The following is a 20,935-nucleotide window of genomic DNA, read 5'->3' as shown; positions in this document are numbered from 1 at the left end:
ACATACCTGGCGATGTGTTTTCTTTCATTCACACATGTTTGAGTAAACCTTTATCACTTGTCTGTCTACATCTCCAAACCTCAAAATCCTCTGTTTCACCTTGTGATGTCATGTAGTGGTGGTTTTCAAGTTAACACCTACCTTTTACCTTTTGTTAAATATGGATTGGCAATTCCAGGTCTAAAATCCAAATTATTCTAAGTAAAGCTGTATAGAGTTAAAAACACAGCAGAGCTCTTCCTGTATTACCACATGACATTACAAAGTGAAACAAGTTTTGAGAGAAGGACTCAGAGTTTGTGCTCAACAGGTTTGAATGAGACAAAACAAAACACCAGGTATGTTTTTGAACTTTGTGGTGCAATATGAGTCTTTTAAATCACTAAACAGTTTGGTTAGTATTCTCCATAGCTAATATTATCCTGGCATGAACTTGAAGTGGGCCATTCCTATTTCACAAGGAAACTCGTATCAACTCAACTTGCAAACCTCATGTGTGATCGGGACTTTGCCAATGTGCTTCTTCGCAGCTCAACGCCACATCTCGAGTCTTTTGTGGTCTCCTCTCTTCTCACTTCTTTTCCCCGTGGGCTGCCTCTCCTTTGCTGTGAAAGGGCCGAGGTCATTGTTGCCCTGGTGCTCGGCGCAGCACATAACTGGAATAGCAGCAGTGTTAGAAGTCTTTTAGGGGCCTGCCACTAAGATCACACAGAGGAAAAGAGGCATCCGCACTCTGAGGAGGGGGAGGGGGGGGGGTTATAAGCAATCTGAGCAGTATGACAACAGACTACCAGACGAGCTATGATCTCATCGCTCCCTAATCCCCCCTCCACCCTCTCCTGCTCCTTCTTCTCCTCCGCCATTGTCTCCTTCTCTTCCCACTCTCCTCCCCCCAGGTCTTTTTCTCTTTTTCTCATCTCGCCGTCTTCTCTTTCACTACTCTGCCCCCCTTGCATCACTTTCTACCACCTGCCCCTCACTTGTCCCAACTCCTCTTCACCCCTCTTTCTCTTACCCCCTCTGTGGAAGCACTCTCCCCGCCGTCCCAGGGCAGAGATTATAGGCACACCCCTATCCTACACTGGCCTCTACATTATTGATGGCAAGTGTGTGCGCACATGCTGTAATGGCTATCTGGTGTCACCCCTGGGAGGGAGGAGAGGAGCCAGAGAGAGGGAGAGTCCAGGTCACAGAGGTTAAGTATGGAGTGGGGGGTTAGGTCAAACTCACTGCTTTTATTCAGCTGCTACTTCATCATAGGGGCGCATAATGTCACACACAGCTATTCCATGTTAAAAGTGGACAAACTTTATTGCGTGAATATGTAGCAAATGACTTGTGTTTGCTTCTGTGTTGGTAGTAAAATTTGGTGACAGTTAGAGGCTCTTAAAATCCCAGATGATTCAAACTTAATTTGTTTAAAAACACTGCACTGTGTAACTTTTCTGGTGGAGGGTCTGTCAAATGCTTTTCTCCATGGAGATGTTATTGCTTTGTCTGGAATGTTTCACAGTATGGTATTAAAAACTTTCTATCATCATGGTGAGCAAATCAGACCAAGTTATAGATCAGATCTGTGGAGAGGCAACCCCACTCAGTCAGAATGCCAGTTTTTCTAGGTATAAAACTGTAATTTAATAAATGTAAGATAGAGCTGTTTAATGTCATACCCTCAGTCAAAAAGGTACATAGGGCATCGTTAGGTTATATTTAACATTTTTATGATGGATGTTTTTATTCACAAGAACACTTAAACGCAACACCTTTTTAGTGATAAAATTGAATTGTGTCACAAATCACAACTTTTTTCTAGTGAATTGTTGCACTGCCTCTGTTATCCAGCTATTTAGCCTCTTCGGAATTCATAGCATGTTAGAAATTTTATCTCGACTTTGGATGATTTCGCATCGTGGTATTGAGAGCTGACGAAACGCTGGCTGATCCCTGGCGACTAAGAGCTGCTCAGCGTGGTCCGACTGTGCCACAAAGAAGGACAAAGACACCTGTTCTTGCTCTTGGCATTCCTCTGAACATAATCCCCTCTGAACCACACACACATCCACACACACAAGAGGACTCCTGCTGCTTCGTCCTAAAGTCATTCTGCAGGCCCATATCACTCCAGCCTTTGATGTAACGAGTTGACAGGTAAACTGACAAGCCTTGCTAAGTCGGACTCGGCCAGCACAAACGCTCACACCTGTCGCCGTGGTAATCAGGAGGAGCGGGGAATCAGCTGATGATGACAGAGAATGTGCCCCTGTCTCTGTTCTCACACCACGGTCACCGCCGCAGGTCTTTAGCCCCGGATCCGTTTCACTCGGCGAGCTGAAATATGATGTGTGTGTGACCTCCGTGAAAGTCAAAGAGATCATTACATATGTATTGAGCACATGAAGGAGGTTACACGCTCACTCACACGCACAAGACGCTAGGAACTTGCCCTAAAAGATGTGTAACTGCATGTATTTCCTGTTTGAGGGTTGTGCTATGAAAACTTTATGTTAATCCTTTACTTAATTTAGGTCTTAAAAGTTAAAGTTCATTTGAAACCGTTTGCAGTGTTTCAGCGGTTGTAATAGTTTTCAACAACTTTTGGGCCAGATCAGTTTTGCAATCATGGTAATGCTAGTATGCTAACAGAGCACTGCCTGGTTCACACAGACAGTGGACTCATTTGGAACTAAGAGCTGCTTTTATAATCTGTATTGTTAAAAAGTTTTCTTATTTTTATACTTTTTTAATGCCATCACTATCTTTTGTAACAGCTTAAAAAAGCTTTAGTCGCTCTTTTTTTTATTCATTGTTTTTCTTGCTGTATTTTAAGAAACTACACAAAAGACCATACACTAATTAGCCCAGGCCCTATAGTAAAGCAGCTGCACTTGTTGAGCACCTGAGGGCCAATGTTAAAGTTCCCATCACCGCTGCTTTATTTGTCTACAACCACAAAGTCGGTTTGTTTAGGCCCCTCTTGACTGGACTTGACACACTTGAGTGGTCTGAAAAAGGCCAGTTTTACTGTGCTTGGAAAGAGTGTGCTGTCTCTGTAGTAGGAGTGTGTGTGTTTTTATAGGAGGCCTGTGGTTTGCCTTGTGTTTATGCTAGCCCCCAGTCTGTTCCACTGTAATCGCCGCTCACTCGTGGCTTGATAGGCCAATGAGTGTTTGTTTGGATGTTTAAAGGAGAGAGAGGAGGAGGAAAAGGGCGGAAGATAAGAAGGAAGTGCAAGATTGTGAGTGAGCCAGTGCTATAGCTTTTATTTACTATTTAAAAAGGTTTACAAACACAAAAAAAGACAAAATAAACTATATAGGATGCATAAAATGTTCCACAGGATGGCATTAAACATATCTATCTACATAGAGACAATTAGGCGAAGGCACTAGGCCAAATTACAGGTCACACCACAGAGTCACACCATCTTACAGTAAGAGTAACAGAGAGGCTGTAATTGAATAAACACAAAATAAATATGTTTAATTGTCATACCATTGAATATTGAGGGCAAAGTAAAACAAGCGAGTGGCTGGAAAATTACATAGTGCACCTTTAATCTTTATCCTATTAATGTGATTTTTTTTTTTAAGTATTGTAATACATCTTCTTTCAGTACTAGTTTTAGCATCTGTACTTTTGTCAATATAAAAAAAGTGCTAACAAAATAGGTGTATCCACTCCCAAAAGTGTAGTATCAGAAGCTCCTCCACACTTTGGCAGAGACGACAGGAGTGATACGTGCTGATATCTGGCAGATGTGCTCTCAACATTAATTAGTGTTATGCAACAGTGACTAAATAGTGCGCGCGGGCCAGAGCAGCAGATTATCAGGGCTATCTATCTGCGCTTCAGGCTGCGCATCTATAATCTGATGATTCGAGCCCGTTTGTTTCTCCATCTCTAGCCCAGACTCCTGCCTCATTTCCTCTGTTGCCGTTTGCATGCTGAGTACTTAAACACACTGCAAACACAGGCTCGCTGCTGACTGTATGTCTTTCCATAGCGTTCCGAAGGGGGAGATTAAAACAACACACATACAACTACAATTTTCGATGTTGTGAAGTACTAATAATGTATTGTACTCATATTATCACACAAACTTGAGTGTGGTCTTGAAACCAATGCTTTCCATTTTGGTTTAAATGTCCTATATTACATAAAATTAACTCTTGTGAGCTTCAGCCATGTTTGAATGGTATTACCTCACTAAAACATATCTAGAGTTGTGTTTTCTTTTATTCACACATTTGAGTAGCCCTTTATTATTAGTCTGTCTACATCTCCAAAGCTCAAAATGCTGTGGTGTGATGTCATGAAGCGGTAGTTTTCAAGTCAACAGCTACCTTTAACATTTAGTTCAGTAGAGATGGGCAATTCCGTGGCTAACATCATCCAAATGATTCTAGTGAAGGTGTATGAAGTTTAAAAATACAGTGGCGCACTTCCTGTATTACCACATGACATCATAAGGTGGAACAGAGTGTTTTCTGTGTGAGAAAATAACTCTGAAACATGCAGGGTTTATGTGTTAAAGATATGTGAATAAAACAAAACACAACTCCAGGTATGCCTGTGATGAGGAAACAATATTATAACATAGACCAGAAAATATTGTACATTTAAAAAAATTAAATTGGATATAGCAAAACATGTATATTAAATTATGCATAGTATAATATATAAAAAATGTAAATTAATGTAAGTTGTGAGCAATTATAGCCTTTGCTATTTCCACTTAAATTGGGTTAAATGTGACAGCCATCGTAGATAATAGACGAAAGTAAAAGTTGAGTTGTAAAAGTTAAACAATTTCCAGCAACATTTTAAAATGCACTTTGTTTTCTAAGAGGGAGGACTGAAACCACAAAAAGGCCTTTCTGAATAAACTCCAGACAGACTTTCTCACTGTAAACACGGTACTATCCCGTGTACGTCTGCCTCGGATGTGTCAGGTTGTTTTGACCACCCAGGCGACAGAATGTTAGTGGGAGACTCAGTGGCACATTTTAAAGCATTTAAAAATGGTGCACACCCACAATCTGTGCTTCTTACTTTCCTCCGAGCAGTGGGCTGAGAGAGCGATGGAGAGATGACTTGCCATGTTGTTATTTTTTCACTCCCCTCATTGGAAAGAGTGAGTGCATGAGAGGAAAGCTGTGGAGGAAAGACAGGTGGAACAGTTTTTGAGTAAAAGTTCCACAAGGTTCACTGACTCTGCAGGTTTCAGTGGCAAATGTGTAGTTTCGCTTGTGTGCGCGCGTTTCCTGTGAACAGCGACTGTGGTGAGCCTTTGACCTGACAATAGACAATTGAGTTTCATTATGATGTTTTGTGTTGAGACTTTACATTGAAGAAGATGAAGTGCTTTTATAACTTTTCACATGCAACTAGGCCTGCCATGGTAACACATTTTGAAGCATGATGCCAGAGAGAAATATACCTATAAATGATAATGCTGAAACTACTTTATGTTACTGACATAGAGCAGGATAGTCCCAGTAAACATTTTTAAATATACAATATTACTAAAATGCCTGAGCTGCAACAAATAAACAGGAGAATAAACTAATAATTAGCAATAGGGATTTATTCTACCTTTTACAGCTCAAATCTCTTAACTTATTCAATAAAAATTGCCAAAATCTCCCCACTGACAAGAAATTGTCAACATAATAAATATTGAGCCAAAATATTTTTTCCATATTTTGAATGATAAATTGAATATAATAATTATATAGACAGGCTTACATGCAAGTACATGCATGTGATTTTAGTGTTGTGGTGAAGTGATCTGAAAGAAAAATTATGAAAGAAATTGTTCAACTTGTGTGCCAAAATAACACTAGTCGTGTTTCAGTGGTGTACTGCATATGGGTTACAGAGTCATCAGTGGTTAGATCGTTTGTTTTGTTCATAAACTCGAAGAATTGCGGTTCAATCCCAGCTCTGTACTATTGTGTCTTTTGGCAAGACATTTAATCTGCCCTGCATATGAGAGAATATATTCTGTCAGTTAGTGATTGGTAGTGGTAGAGGTTGTTATTGCAGATTGGCAGATGCAGGGCAGCTGCAGCTATAGAAGCTTACCACCACATCTTATGGATCGTGAGTGAATACGTTTTAAAACACCTTGAGCATCTTGAAACCCATCCCAAAACATGCTCTACAAGTAAAATCCTCCTGATGAAGTGCCACAACATCATTGATGGATTGGTAAAGTGCAGAGACATGGTCACAATAAAAAAGTGTACCTTTAAAAGGACATTATAAATTCAATTTGTTACTATAGCTTTGTTGTAATAGTGTACACTGGATGATTGTATTAATGTATGATAATTATGAAATTAAATAAAAATTGACCACCATGTTCTTGTGTTTTGTAGGTTTCGCATTCCCAGAATGGGCCTACAAGCCGGAGTCCAGCCCGGGGTCGAGGCAGATCCAGCTGTGGCACTTCATCCTGGAGCTGCTGCGGAAAGAGGAGTACCATGATGTCATCGCGTGGCAGGGAGACTACGGCGAGTTCGTCATCAAAGACCCAGATGAGGTGGCCCGGCTGTGGGGCGCTCGGAAGTGTAAACCCCAAATGAACTATGACAAGCTCAGCAGGGCGCTCAGGTGAGCCACATGCGTTTACCTAACAGTCAGCTAGAATTAAGTCAACTGCCATTACTTATTCAGAAGGTCACACAAAAATAGGGGATCAAATTTGGCTCTTTCCACAAAAACATATTCCAGATAAGAGAAACAAATGGTAGCTGTTTATGAAACTACCTAAGAAACGTTTACAAAGTTAGGTATTGTTTTGATTTCTTTCTCTTTTTTTTTTTTTGAGTATAATTTTAATGTAAAGTGTCTGTGAAATTGTTTAATTATACAGCATTCGGTTATTCAGCTCCCAGATCAGAAATGCTTTCTTGATGTGATGTCCAATAACCAATAACCCTGCTATAAATAATTTGAATAATCTGTGTACTGGTGAAAACATTTGCATTTCTTGAGGCTAAAAGATTATAGATTTTTTTTTTTTCTCAAATTTTTCTGACAGTTATTTAAACTTTGTCAGATGAAGCAGGCCTTTCAGTCACCCATTTTAACATCAGCATCACTGGTCTGTTGCATTGTTTGGGTGGTTGTTGAATACCCACAGTGTATAAAGCAGCAAACACCTCCATATAAGTGCCTTTAATCCTTAAGCCTCATTACTATTGATGTGCTTGTTGAGAGCTCTGTTGTTGTAAAAGCCCTGACGACAGCTCATGTGTCAAATGAGGTGAGCTATTTACGTTTAGTTTTGTTGACCTGCGCTTTAAAAAACTGGAGAGGAGCCACTGATCAATTTACTTAAAGAGGGAAAGCCTACAGCCACAGGGAGCAGATGAGGACAAAGATTTACCTGTTACAAAAAAGATTACCTTTTGTATATAGGAACCAGAGGATCATCAGCCTCTTTGGCCCATCAGCAAACTCTTAACACCAGCTATATATATGCACTTACTGTGGTCTAAGCTTCCAGTCTAGGGATCATGTGCTATAAATAAACCACAAATATAGCCATTATTCTTTCAATTCAGAAAATCTAAAGTGTACAGTTATATGTGCACACATTAGTGGCACAGTAATGTCCCAGGAGGCTCCCATCTGCAGCAGCAGTTCTCTTAATCTCACCAGTGTAAATGTCATAAGCCTTGTGACTCTTAAATTCAGCAATTTGGTGCATAATGGTGGCTATCTTTAAAGTGCTTATGGTAATCGCCGACTATAGGTGTAAATCATGAGGAAGGGCTCTGCTACAGTTAATCAGATGCTGGTAGCACCCTGGGAGCTGGGAGAAGTTTGCACTAAAGATCTGTGCAGAGCTTAGAGGTCATTGTGTAATAGTACAGATCAGACTGGATTACCAGTGTCTTATTCTTATAATCACAAAATAGTGTGTTCTTATGCAAATGCCATAAGACATCAGTTCCTGGCTCCAGGCTCAACATCAAGCTGCACGTTAGCCAGCGCCTGATATAAAAAATGTCAGAATAATTTTAATTTCAGGATATTGTATTTTTACCCAGGTTTACAAAAATCTGGTTTATTTTATGTCATCTACAAATGTCTGAGATGCCATTAAAATCGAACTTCCTTATTATGGGTCACTATGTTTAGGAATCCAAATGTCATGAAAGCCTGGTCTATTTCTAACACTGTAGTAGCTAAATATGGCCTTGTTAACCACACCAGGGCCAGGTCATAGTCTCTAGCCCATTAGAGATTTAGTGTAAGTGCTATTCGTAGCATCTAGGCACGACTTACTGACTGTCTGAGTAACAGAGCCAAAGACCAGAGATAATAAAAGCAGAGTTCCCAGAAACCTAAACACAGCCACAAACTGTAAGTGTGTTGCTATGTGAGTTTATCTACATGTCAGATATCCTCTCTGATCTTTCAAAGTCCACAAACAGGTCTCTTTAAGTGTTGAAACAGCATTGTCACAAGGAAATGAGGCTACACAGAGCAAGAAGTGATGTTGTTTTAAAAAGGGCCACTCGATAACAAAGGTTGAGGGATCATATGCACTTTTTATATTACATTTTGTATGCATTATCAAGAAACTATATCTGTGTACAGAAATAGAAAATGTATATCTGACCATCATAATGTGTTAAGACAAAACTCAATCTTTAGGTGTAGAGCACCTGATGTTGTCCTGACCTACATCTGTAACTTTTCTGTTGTGGGCCTGCCCCTGCTTTGTTACTATGGTGATGTTATTATTTTGCCTGCATTCTCCCACAATATGGCATAAAACAGGTACATCTGCATGGAGACAAGCTGGTGACAGCACCATGCTAAGTTACAGGTCAGATCTGTGAAAAGACAAGAGGCAATAAGAATACATACTTTTAAAACTATTTTTGAGCAATAAAACACATATAATTTAATAAATGCAGTATTTTTAACTGTAATGCCATAATGTCGAACCTGCCAAGTAATGCAGTGACATTTCCATGGAGGCATCATGTGCGCACACCACATCAGAAAAGTTACGCATTGCACCTTTCAAGTATATGGTAAACCTCTTAAACCCAGTAGCTAACTGCACTAGTTGAATCAAAGATGACATTGATAAGAATGAACCCACTTCTTTAGATGAATGAAGTTCTGAGAGAAAGGAAGCACATGCTCACAGTTCTCCATATGGACCATACTGTTGGAGACTAAGGCCTCTGCCCTTCATATGGAGAAAACCTGGAGCCTGCTAATAATGAAGACCAAAGGCAGCATGTGGCTATTAGCATTCACACAAACACACACATTAACACACACTAACACACACACACTTAATTCTCCTTGTACTCCCAGTCTTTCACTTGAGTATTATTTTTACCTCACTGATCTTATTCTTTCCTGTCTGCCTGGCACATGCTGGAAATTCCCTCCATCGGGCGCTCCACATTGTGTCGGTGTGTGTTGGCCTTCCGTTGAGGGGTCTGTGCGTCATCTCGGACTCCCGCTCCCACACACGCTGTGAAATTCCCACTCATGTAGAGAGGATTACACTCCCACTGCGCACGTGTGTGTCTGTGCACGGGAAGGACAGCATACGAGGCTGTCTTTAGATCATTAAAGAAGCCATATTACTATACAGTTGTGTTTTGTTTCATTCACACATGTTACCGCACACTCTCTGCATGTTTAGGCTGAGTTCTTTTCTCAAACAGGAAACGCTCTGTTCCTCCTTATGATGTAATTTGCTAATACAGGAAGTACTCCATTGTGTTCTTAAACTCCATAAACTTTTGCGAGAATCATTTGGATGATTTCAGCCCTAGAATTGATGATCTCTACAAAAACAAAGGGTAAAAGGTGGCTGTTAACAACCACTTCATGACATCACAAGGTGGGACAGAGGATTTTGAGCTTTGGAGATGTAGACAGTCTAATAATAAAGGCGTACTCAAACATCTGTGAATGAAACAAAACACAACTACAGGTATGTTTTTGATGCGTGAACACCATTGTAACATGGCTTAATAAAGCTCACAGCAGTCAAATTTGCGTAATATAGGACCTTTAGTAATCAGTGCTCCATCATATTCAATAAGAACATACAACTTACAGGTTTTGGGGAAAAAATGAATCCTTGAAAAACATACATTTTAAGTAATATGATTAGATTTATCATTTCATTTTTAGCATCAAAATAGTAAGTAGGACATTTTATTTTCCTTGTATTGATCTTAATTCAGTTGTATGCTGTATTTTATATTTTTAGAGACAAATCGTTTTTAATCTTAATTGCACAAACATAAATAAGACAGACTGTTAACCAGTGCCACCTAACACAACAACACAACAAAAAGTCACATCTATTTGTAAATCTAAATTCTACTCCAAACCACATCCTTTACTAACAGAGTATGTAACTACAGAATCACTTTTACAGCATGTTTGCAGAGATGTGAAGTTAAACTTGAGTTACTGTGACAGTGACACTTTTATTTTAGTTTTTTTTCTTTTTCAGTCTTGCAGTCATAGAAGAATGACAGTGCAATAGTTTTTTCTTCCCTCTTTAGTCTTATCCTGTCCAAATCAGAGAAAACCTGGTGCCAATCAGTGGTATGGTGGCGCAGACTTAATGGGGGTAATCATACTAAAAGGTCCCAGCTCTTGGTCTGTGGGCCCTTGTGCTGCGCGCCATCAGCCCTGGCTGTAACACGGTGGTCATAGGTCAGGGGGACCGCCACGCACAGCTGGCAAAGATTAACAACGTGGCACATGTGCACACACACACACACACAGGGCTGTAAACAAATGCTCCATTGTATGTGCTCTCCTGGCCATGCAGTGCTGGAGCCCCCCACACATGTTTGCTAGTGTGCTGTGAGATGTGATGGACCATTAAAGCTCTACACAACTCAACGATTTAAATATATCTTGATATGTTACTCAGATACACTTAAACTACTTGTTGAAAGTGTATTGTCTCATCTCATCTATCTCTGTTAGCAATGTGATTTTAACAAACAACCACAGCAGCTTGCCCTAACAAGAACAGTGGCTTACCCTGATACTCATTAGATCACCAATTCAAACATGGTCACAAGTGCGATACAGTCTACAGCATCCTGGTGCTCACCTCTGGGCTGGTTTGTAAGTCAGAAGGTCCATGTTCAGATCTGCTCTTTGGGCTTGAGAAGCGTGTCCTGGGGTTGTGTCGTCATATGCCTGTGCTCACTGTGTGCATTGTCTGTCTATTGTTTCACTTTGTGCGCTGGACGTGTTGGTGCTGTATGTGTCATTGTCCCTGAGTGAATGAAGCCTTTATTTCCTGTGGGCAGATTGAACACGCGCTGCGCACATCCACATCATATTGCACCCACAGAGCATGTGAGGCGCCTAATCACACCCTGACCAGTTCCTCCTCTTGTGTATGCAAACACACCAACACGAAAACACACCAACACAAATGTACACACAACACAAATACACTCACAAACACACACATAACCCTCTGCAACTCACATGTAGCATGTGGCATGTCCCCTAATTGTGCCTCAGACTGGCCCTCTTTACACAAACACATCTTTACACAAACATGTTTGATTTCCTGTTCACAGAGTACACACACAGTATCAGACCCAGGGCACAGAGCCCCACACATGTGCCACTGGTGCACACTCACCTGAGAGGCAGCTGCTGGGTCCAGTTCATGTGCGTCCAACAAGAGCCAATAGTGACGAAAGAGGCAGAAAATAAACAGGGGCTCATGGGGAGTATTGTAATCCCAACTTCCTGTCACAGTCAGTGCCTATTTACAGCCCAACAATAGGCTAAGCACAGCTTGTGCACATACACGTCTGTTTGTCAAATGATCTGTAAACCAACACCGTCATATAATACACAAATGGAAAATGTGGGGAATTTAAATGCTATTTTAGGTAACACTCTATTACCTGAATATCATTAGTTAGTCAAGCACTGCTGCCGTTGACCTCTGTAGAACTTCTTTGTTATTGACCTAACAGTCCAGACTCTGAAAAGCGTTTCATAGATTTGAAGTGTAAATGTTCATTATCTTTAACATACTAAACTCTCTCAACTCTAGTCATTATTTTTTCGACCACATAGGTCTGCGTAATCACTGCTTAATCCTCAGCCTACAATCACACAGTAGCTACTGGCTTGTTGGAAATGCCCCCTGTTTCCCTGAAGGCTTTGCTTAAATCCATACTTGCATTGATTGTTCAATCTCCTCCTCTGGTTGAGCAGGGTGAGAGATAATGCTGTGTATGTGTAGGCATCCTGTTGTAATAAGGTGACTGTTGTCAGTCGTGATTGGAGGTGAGTTTGTGCCGGCAGTCAAGTGTGGTGGGCAGCTAAACACTGGCACTCAAAGAATCTCTTTCTTCTCTTTTGAAGTGAGTTCAAATGCTCTTCAAAGACTGTCTGCCCATATGAAGGCACCGGAGGGGGGGGGGGGGCTACACTCACAAGAATGGCTGACCATGTGCTCCACACTGCCTCAGTCACCACGGATACCATTACGCAAAGTAGTTGCTCGCCCCCAAGTATGTATTTCAACATTATCTGTATGAACTACAGGCACACAGCCAAACATAAACCAAATGTGAATAGACTAGGCTCCCCATTCACTCACTAATTACTAATTACTATGAGCTGTGGTAATATAACTAATAATATTCAGCAACTTGCCTATATTTTGGCTAGGTAAATGTGTATTACAATATAGAACTCAATTCCTACAACCAACTGTATGTTGAAGGAGATTATATTCCATTAGGTTCTAAACAAACCAATTAGATCATTTTGGTTGCAAAACATTCATGGCATCTAATACAAATTGGTTTGTTTTTTCCTCTGAACAGTCCTAACTTTTAGTATTGATTAACTCTCTTAAGACTGTTTAATTAAGACTCTTAACAATCATTTGATTTTGGTCCTGTTGTAATTCTTTAACAGTGCCTGTTCTGCCCCCATCTGTCCCCACCTCCTCGGCCCAGTGCAATGCAAGTGTCTTTTTCCCAGAGCAGGGATGATGTGCTGCTGCTCTTAGCTTGGGCATAAAGAGTGTTTTCAACAGTGCGGGTCTGTCCTGTCTCCTCGCTCCCTATGCCCTCACTCCCTGTGCCCTCGCCCTATACCCCTCCAGGGGACAAATGGGAGAGTGAGGATGAAGATGGATGGAGCAGAGGGGAGGGGGGGGGACTTAACAAGAGCAATAGTCTGTTTCCGATGTAAAAAGTAACAGCTTCATAAGTCGCTAAAGTAAAGTGGGGGGAGAGGTACAATTCCCCACATGCACACACTTCTATTTGTGCTACCGTCCCGAGTAATGATGGTCAAAGCAGGGGTTTTTCACTTCCTGTTTATAGGTGACATTTTGAGAGCATTTGACCACTGTTTGTTTTATTTGGATCCCCATTAGCTGTCACCAGTGGTGGAAAGTAACAAAAGTAACAGTAGTTAAGTATTGTGCTTAAGTATAAATTTTAGGCATCTGTATCTAAGTACATTTTAAAGTTGGTACTTTTTCCTTTTTTCACTACATCTGAGAGAAGGTACTCTCTCAGATGTACTCTTTATACTTTCTGTTCCACTACATTTTTAACTGGACTGAAAAGTAAAAGTATTTTTTGTGATTGCTTTAGGCCTGCTGAAAAGGCTGACAGTATTTTTTTTTGCATTTGTGGTTTGAGCACACAAAAATACAATATTCAGTTGTTTCTGTTGAACAAGGTTTATTATAACTCTTTATCAAAATTACTACATATGAAGCTTTTATAAGATCTCAAAAAGTAAAAAGTAAAAGTATTTCATGCAGAGTTTAAGTACGTTTTACATATTAAAGTATATCTTTTCATGTGTTACATTTACTTGAGTATTTATTTGCTTTGATAGCTGTACTTTTACTTAAGTAACAAAAGAGAGTACTTCTTCCAACGCTGGCTGTCGCCAAATTCACGGCTACACTTAAAATTGTTTATTATGAGTTGTTAATTTCTATGGCAACGGTGCTAGTTTTTCATTACTCTGAAATCCATCTCTTCCAATCCACTCCACCTTATTTATACAGGACATTTCATAAACAATCAGTTTCCAAAATGCTTCACAAATACACAGTAACAGTAATAATATAATAATAAAATAAGGGCTAAGATTTAATCATACCAATCTTAAAATAATAAAATCAGTAAAATCATAAAATAGCAATAAATAAATAAAACCAATAAAATAAATTTAAAATAAATAAAAAGACACTCTTGATAGCACACATTCTAAACTACCCATAGTTTTAACACTGACTTGAAAGGAAAGGCCAAAATAGACTCCCACGGTAGAGAATGTCTTTTAACTATGAAACGGCAGATGTTTTGTACCAGTTTATGGTCAATATCTCTGTAATTACTTGGCCTATATTCACATTTTTTGTGTGTGTTGAGTGTGGAGAGAGGAAAATGTTTCATTGTATGGTATCATACTCAGAATGTATGTTTTTCTAGGTATTTGTGAGCAGTAAAACCGCCTGTAATTGAATAAATGTAAGGTAGAGCTTAATGTCATACATACAATCACGGAGAAAAGTATTTGCCAGACCCTCCTCCAGAAAAGTTACATAGTACACCTTTAAAAGTCTTAGAATCATTCAAACGCGTAGATATGGGGTCCATTATACCATACAGTGTTATGTGTAGCATGATGTGTGTATTTGTGTGAAGGCTGGCAGGCTGGGATGTTGAGGGTTATATAAAGTGGATGCGAGTCTAGGGGAAGAAAGCAGAGCACTGTTACATAAAACAGCTTGAGCAGGACAAAGGTTAATAAAAATGGAGTCTCGAACTGTACGCAGTGGCCATGAGAGAAAGGCCATTACATAAAGAGATAAAGATGGGGTGAATTATTGGAGGTTTTGGTGTTACATAAAGCGATGGGCCTATCATGCAAAATGAATGTCAATATATGGGTTGTTTAGGCGTTACACTGTTGCAGCCATTTTCATTTTTTTCCTGTTTCCCCAGTAGAGCTATTAATCTACTACAGATACTAACAATAGTAGAAAAAATGCATAAATTGGATCAACTTGAACATTTCCCGCATAGTTTTAGAATGATCTATATCAGAATATGGTGATACAGAGAAGCTATTATTTGATCTGAAAATTGCATTCTATGTTGAAGAAGTGGACTGTGGTAGGGTTTTTGGATGAGTTCTTTGTTTTTGTTATGTATAATTTCATAATTGAAAAAATATATAATAAAAACAATAATAAATAAATGATAAATACATTTTAAAAATGGGCACAGTTTAAAATTTTAGGATTGTTTAAAAAAAGTGTTTGCATCATTTGAACACTCATAGATATGGTTCATTATACTATACAGTATTATGTGTTATTAAGTGTTGTTGTTTTTTTTTATTATTATTTGTCATTATTGTGATTTTTCCTTTGTATTAAAGTCAAGTTTGAATTTGTTAGTATTGTCGCAACTGGCAACACACTACTCCGCAGTTGCCACTTAAATATCCACTCTTTAATATCCCTATAATGCGGAAGACTCTCGGATTTGTTGGTGGTGGTGACATTGTTAAGTCCAACCTCTGATCTTTTAATTGTTTGTTTATCCCTGTGCTCAACATCACTCTATGTCTTTACAGGCTGATCCATGCGCTTATCTGCAGCATGTGTCTCTCATGCAGACCCCCCTTTCCCCTTTTCCTCTTATAGATCTGCTTTGTGCAAACATATAAGGTTTAGACTTATTATTAATGTGTTGTTTTTTTTTTTTTGTTTTTTTTTTGCAGTTCTTGTTTCATAGCTTTGTTGTTTACTCTAAAATACAAACTACATATTGTGAATGACATCTCCATTGTAAATGTATTAGTGTTTATTTAGTGTTATGAAAGGACACAATGCTTGGTTACAGTTATGTTCTATGTGTTTAACTTTAACTTTGCTTTACAGATATTACTACAACAAGCGGATTCTCCATAAGACCAAAGGAAAGAGGTTCACCTACAAGTTCAACTTCAACAAATTGGTTTTGGTCAACTATCCGTTCATCGACATGGGCTCTGCAGGTAAGCCTTCAGTGTGTAGTGCTCGGTTTGTGCAAGCTCATACATGCCTAGTCTTTACCTAATCCTACAATAGGATAGCAAGATTGCATGGGATTATCTTAGAGACCAGAATTATTTTCAAGAATTCATTTTTTTTCCCTCTTTCTAACATTTACAGGAAGTGCCGTCCCTCAAAGCGCCCCTCCCGTCCCGACTGGCGCAGGTACCCACTTCCGTTTTCCACCTTCGACACCATCAGAAGTTCTCTCTCCGAATGATGACCTGCGCAGCCCGGGTGTGATGTTCAGCTCTGTGGCGAGGAGAGCGCGAGGATCTGTGAGCGACTGCAGTGATGGTACATCTGTGAACTCTGAGATCGAAGAGGGCCCTACTGCTCCGACCGAGGAGAGGACCGCGGAGAGGGGTGTTGGTGGTGGAGGAGGGTACCGTGGCATCATTCACCCACGTTTACCCCATGAGTCTCTGTTCAGAATGTACCCGGGAAACCCAGCAGCGCACCCAAGAGGTCCCTCCAGTCACCGCATCCACCCTGAACCTCTGTCACCCTTCCCTGTGTCCCCTCTGCCTGGCCCAGGAGGAGTGAGTCTCTTAGCCCCCCCTCTCTCTCCAGCACTCTCTATGACACCCACCTCTCACCTACCCTATAGCCCGTCACCCAGTCTGTCCCCTATGCTTGGTTCTCACTTCTCCTTTAACCCCGAGGACATGAAACGCTACCTGAAGGCCACACAGTCAGTCTACAATTATGGTCTGAGTCCCAGGGCATTCATACAGTACCCCAACATCGTTGTCCCACAGCCACACCGACCGGAGAAGTCCAGTCTGGCAACTGAGAGGGGAGGAGGAGAGAGGGGAGGAGGAGAGAGGGGAGGAGAGAGGCACCACCATCCCTCTTTGGGTCACTCTGCTCATCATCTCCCACACCATCCACACTCCGCACACCCATCACACCCTATGCACCACCCGCTGCACCTGGGGGAGGAGCCACCTCACATGTCTCCATTCAAGTTCAAGCTGCAGCCGCCGCCTTTGGGCAGGAAGCAGAGGGACGGGCAGGGCCCGGGGAAGCTCCGTCAGAGCTCTCTGTCCTCCGGCTCTGGGTCCATGTCGTCCACATCAGGCATGGGCTCCTCACTGTCTTTTGGCAGCGACTTGAGTTCGGCCAGCGGCTCTGGTCTGGTCTCAGCCTCATCTTCAACACAGTCACTCAACAGTGCCGGACTCCCAAAAATCAAGGTCAGTAAACATTTGAATTTAAAAACTAAATCTTGATAGCATGATTTCACCTATTTTTGTATTTATATCACGGCTTGTGTTATTGTACAGGTGGAGCCCATCTCTGACATTGAATCAGAAGGAGGTGGAGGTAACTGACATCAGCGATGAAGACCCAGATGAGAGAGATGAGGATTTTGAGTTCTCTTCTCGTTTCTCCAGAGCCCCAAACCACCATCACCATCACCACCACCACCACCTTAGCAATGGCACATCCCATTCCCATCAGCCCCATCCTGATGATGACTTGGATGAAGATGTCTTCAAAGCTCCTGCCCCACCTCCGCCTGGCCTTTTGCCCTTCTTTGCCTCTCAGCACATACAGTCCAATGCCCATCGCGGGCCACCCGTTCTGAAGACTGAACCAGCAGAACCAGAGGACGTGAGCCCACCTCCCCCTCAGCCAGGGTCGACGGGAGCCCCCCAGACCAAGTGCATCCCCCTAAAACTGCGCTTCAAGAGGCGCTGGAGTGAAGACCAGCGCATGGAGGCTTCACAGGAGGAGTCTGATGATAAGAAAGTGCGACCAGAGGAAGAGAGGATACGACAGACTCATTGTAACGGGCGAGTGGAGGTGGAGGAAGACGGGACAGGCAGTGCAGAGGGAGAGAGTCCCCCTCCTCTGGTGTACGAAGGCTCTTTAGTCACTCCTCTGGCCCCACACCGCAGAGTGAGTGCCGAGCTCCACCGTGCCACTGCACAGCTGTCTCTGGAGAATAAAGAGTGCTGATGAAGACCACCGTACACTACTGCCCTCTTCTCTCTCACATACAGGGGTGCGTGAAAGTGAAAGGGCTTCTCTGAGATACCTTTCACTACAGTGAGTTCTAACTCCTGAAAATAGCAGAGAACTACAAGATCCTGCTTAACTACTAACACCTCAAAGACACAGACTTTGTTCCATCACTAGTTCTAGTAGTTTGATCTTCTCTGTGTCAGGACTCCTCTGGTTTGAACCTGTTGGGGAATGAGAGATGCAACTGTCTTTAGCACAGTGACTGGTTCAACCAGAGACCTCTCTCACCTGGCCAGTGAAGCTGCAGATAGCTGCCCCATTTCCTCAAGGGACCCACTCTCTCAAAGCCCACAACCTAGCACTCTCCCTATAGTTTTCCTGGAGAACTGGACTTCAACAAGTGCCTGTATGTACAGTGACACAGAAGAGCACAACACAGGGAGAGAGCTTTGAGTTGTCATTGTCTCTAGAAAATGTAAGAATTGTTAAAAAAAATGTTGGGGCTCATTAGGAACATACATCTCTATAGTTAAAGAGTGGGTGCTTTCTGACTGAACATTTCAGAACTGACTCCTAAATCTGGCTCACTCCACTCAGGGAAGCTTATTGCTGTATGTTCATAGGATTCGTGCACACAAAAAACACATGCGCAAGCAAAAACAAACTCCAGGCAACAGTTTTAAAATACATTTGGTGACGCACAACTTTACAGCACTAAACAGCATAAAGCTATTGTACCTGCTTCTTTCTGCCTCTTCTGTCCTTTTTCTCTCTTGTGGACCACATGTGGAAAATGCAAATTCCACATATAAGAACTGTTTTCCCAGTGGAGTTGTGAGTAAAAACAGAAGAATGATGACTTACTAGAGGTTTAGAGAAATTGCTGCTAACGGGGACAAGTGAGAACAGACAAATATTATAAACTATTCTCTGCATACTGTATATTAAATCTGAAAGTCCCTGCAGCACAAGATAACACCAGCCTCTGCATTCTGTACAAGTAAAAACCAGCAAATGTCCGTACAAAGAGTCCCACATGCACAACACTGCCTTCGGCTCCAGTTCTTTGGTTTCAGCCCTGTCACTGGGTCCTCCAGAGTTTGTGAGCACCTACACGAATTGGAGAAAGCAGGATCAACACTGCCTCTCTATGCCTTGTTTTTATAGCATGTATGAAAACCAAGCTCTAGCAACACACAGACTATACCTTTATATATTTTAAAATGAAGTGATTACAATTTTAAAGCAGCCATAGTGTTTTAAATATATAAAATATTTCAGGAATTTTTAATATTTTGGGGAGATTGCAGCACATTAAAGGTGCGTTGTGTATCTTTTCTGGTAGAGGGTCCTTCACCTGCATGTTTATATGGATATGTGATTGCTCTGCTTAGAATGTTTCTTAGTATGGCATTAAACAGCTCTACCTTACATTTATTACATTCTATAGTTTTATAGTTCAAAAATACTTTTTTTTGACTGTGACTGTGGTTGCCTCTCCACAGATCTGACCTTTTAACTTCTCATTTGGTCTGGTTTGCTCTGCATGACGATAAGAAAGGTTTAATGCCATGAAACATTGAAACATTCCAGCCAAAGCAATAACATCTTCAAGGAGAAAAGCATTTGACGGACCCTCCACCAGAAACGTTAGACAATGCACCTTTGAAGAAAACAAAAAAGCTAAGTGACAATAGCCATAATATTCTGAGCACAAATCATATAAAAATAGGCCAGAACCAGATGCAGGATCTATCTCAGTGGGAAACCTCGTCTTCAATTTAGTTTCTTTGTTTGTAATGTTTTGATGGCCAGTTTCCCTGCAAAATCCGCAGATGCCTTAGACCGACGCAAAGGAACATAGAGTTAATTATTTCGGCAAGACGAGGTACCTCCCCTCAAACTATGCACATGCTCAGAATCCATTATATTTTAGAAGACTTGATTTTTGTTTAGATCTGCCATCAGTTTACTCAGCATTTCAGCCCATATATAGACTGATCAAATACAAATAGAAAATGACTGAATATTCCACACTGAAATCACAAAGAAGCTTGTCTCAACATGCAAAAATCCACCGACATCTCACTAAAGCTTTTGTCTGTAATTGAACTGACAGTTGCCTTATTATTATTACAACTTTTATCCCATTAACTGAAGAGGCACCCTTTCAATCTTTCTCTTCTCTCCCCTTATCCACATCCTGACATAGTTACGATAGACTAACAGCACAAAAAGTCTCTCAAAAGATTGTCGTTCTTAAGATTTCATTTCTATTTCAGCAATTTTTCTTCATCACATCTTAGCTCCTTTGAATTCAACCCAAACCCTAACCGTTTTCTTTTTTCAAACAAATGTAATATAATTAAAATGTGTACATTTTGTGAGCTGACAGAGGAACAACATTGGGAAATTGGAGAAAAAGATAGTGGATTTTATTTACATGCAGATGGGGTAATTTTACCTTTTTTCGTCATGTATTGTAATGTTTTGTTTTATAATGTGTTTTTTTCTCTTGATTGTGTATATTTTTTATCACTTACGGGGGACTGTACCATTTTAAAAGAATTCAAAATTGAGTTGTATTGTTTAATGTGTAAATTTCTCCCCAGTTTTGGTCATTAGTTTTGCCTTGTCTCCCAGAGCAGTTGTATAACACTGAGATGGAGAGATGAAAAGTTAATACCATGATGTAACATTGAATTTCTCTACTTCTGTCATGTTTTTTTTTTTTTTCAAACTTGTAATTAAGATGTAATCAGGGTTATTAAACCAGTTAAAACCCAGTCTGTTAGCAGCTGTTGTTTTTTGTTCTTTCATGTAATAGTATTTTAA

At 40.8% G+C, this 20,935-nt stretch overlaps 1 protein-coding gene across 1 annotated transcript in view; it reads left to right on the top strand.

Moving 5' to 3' along the window:
• LOC110171628 (ETS domain-containing transcription factor ERF-like) overlaps positions 1-20,886 on the top strand; it is a 44,791-nt gene extending 23,905 nt beyond the window's left edge. Inside the window, 5 exon segments of the mRNA XM_020937376.2 lie at positions 6,384-6,618; positions 15,974-16,089; positions 16,247-17,325; positions 17,416-17,444; positions 17,446-20,886. Of these exon segments, the coding sequence (XP_020793035.2) occupies positions 6,384-6,618; positions 15,974-16,089; positions 16,247-17,325; positions 17,416-17,444; positions 17,446-18,094 (2,108 nt within the window). The 3' untranslated portion in view covers positions 18,095-20,886.
• The last annotated feature ends 49 nt before the right edge of the window (positions 20,887-20,935 follow it).

Source organism: Boleophthalmus pectinirostris, unplaced genomic scaffold (genome assembly GCF_026225935.1).
Source record: "Boleophthalmus pectinirostris isolate CB_2022bp ecotype Guang Dong unplaced genomic scaffold, ASM2622593v1 HiC_scaffold_6, whole genome shotgun sequence".
Taxonomy (NCBI): domain Eukaryota; kingdom Metazoa; phylum Chordata; class Actinopteri; order Gobiiformes; family Gobiidae; genus Boleophthalmus; species Boleophthalmus pectinirostris.
The sequence above is the reverse complement of the archived record's forward strand: the minus strand, read 5'-3'. Positions and strand labels throughout refer to the sequence as shown.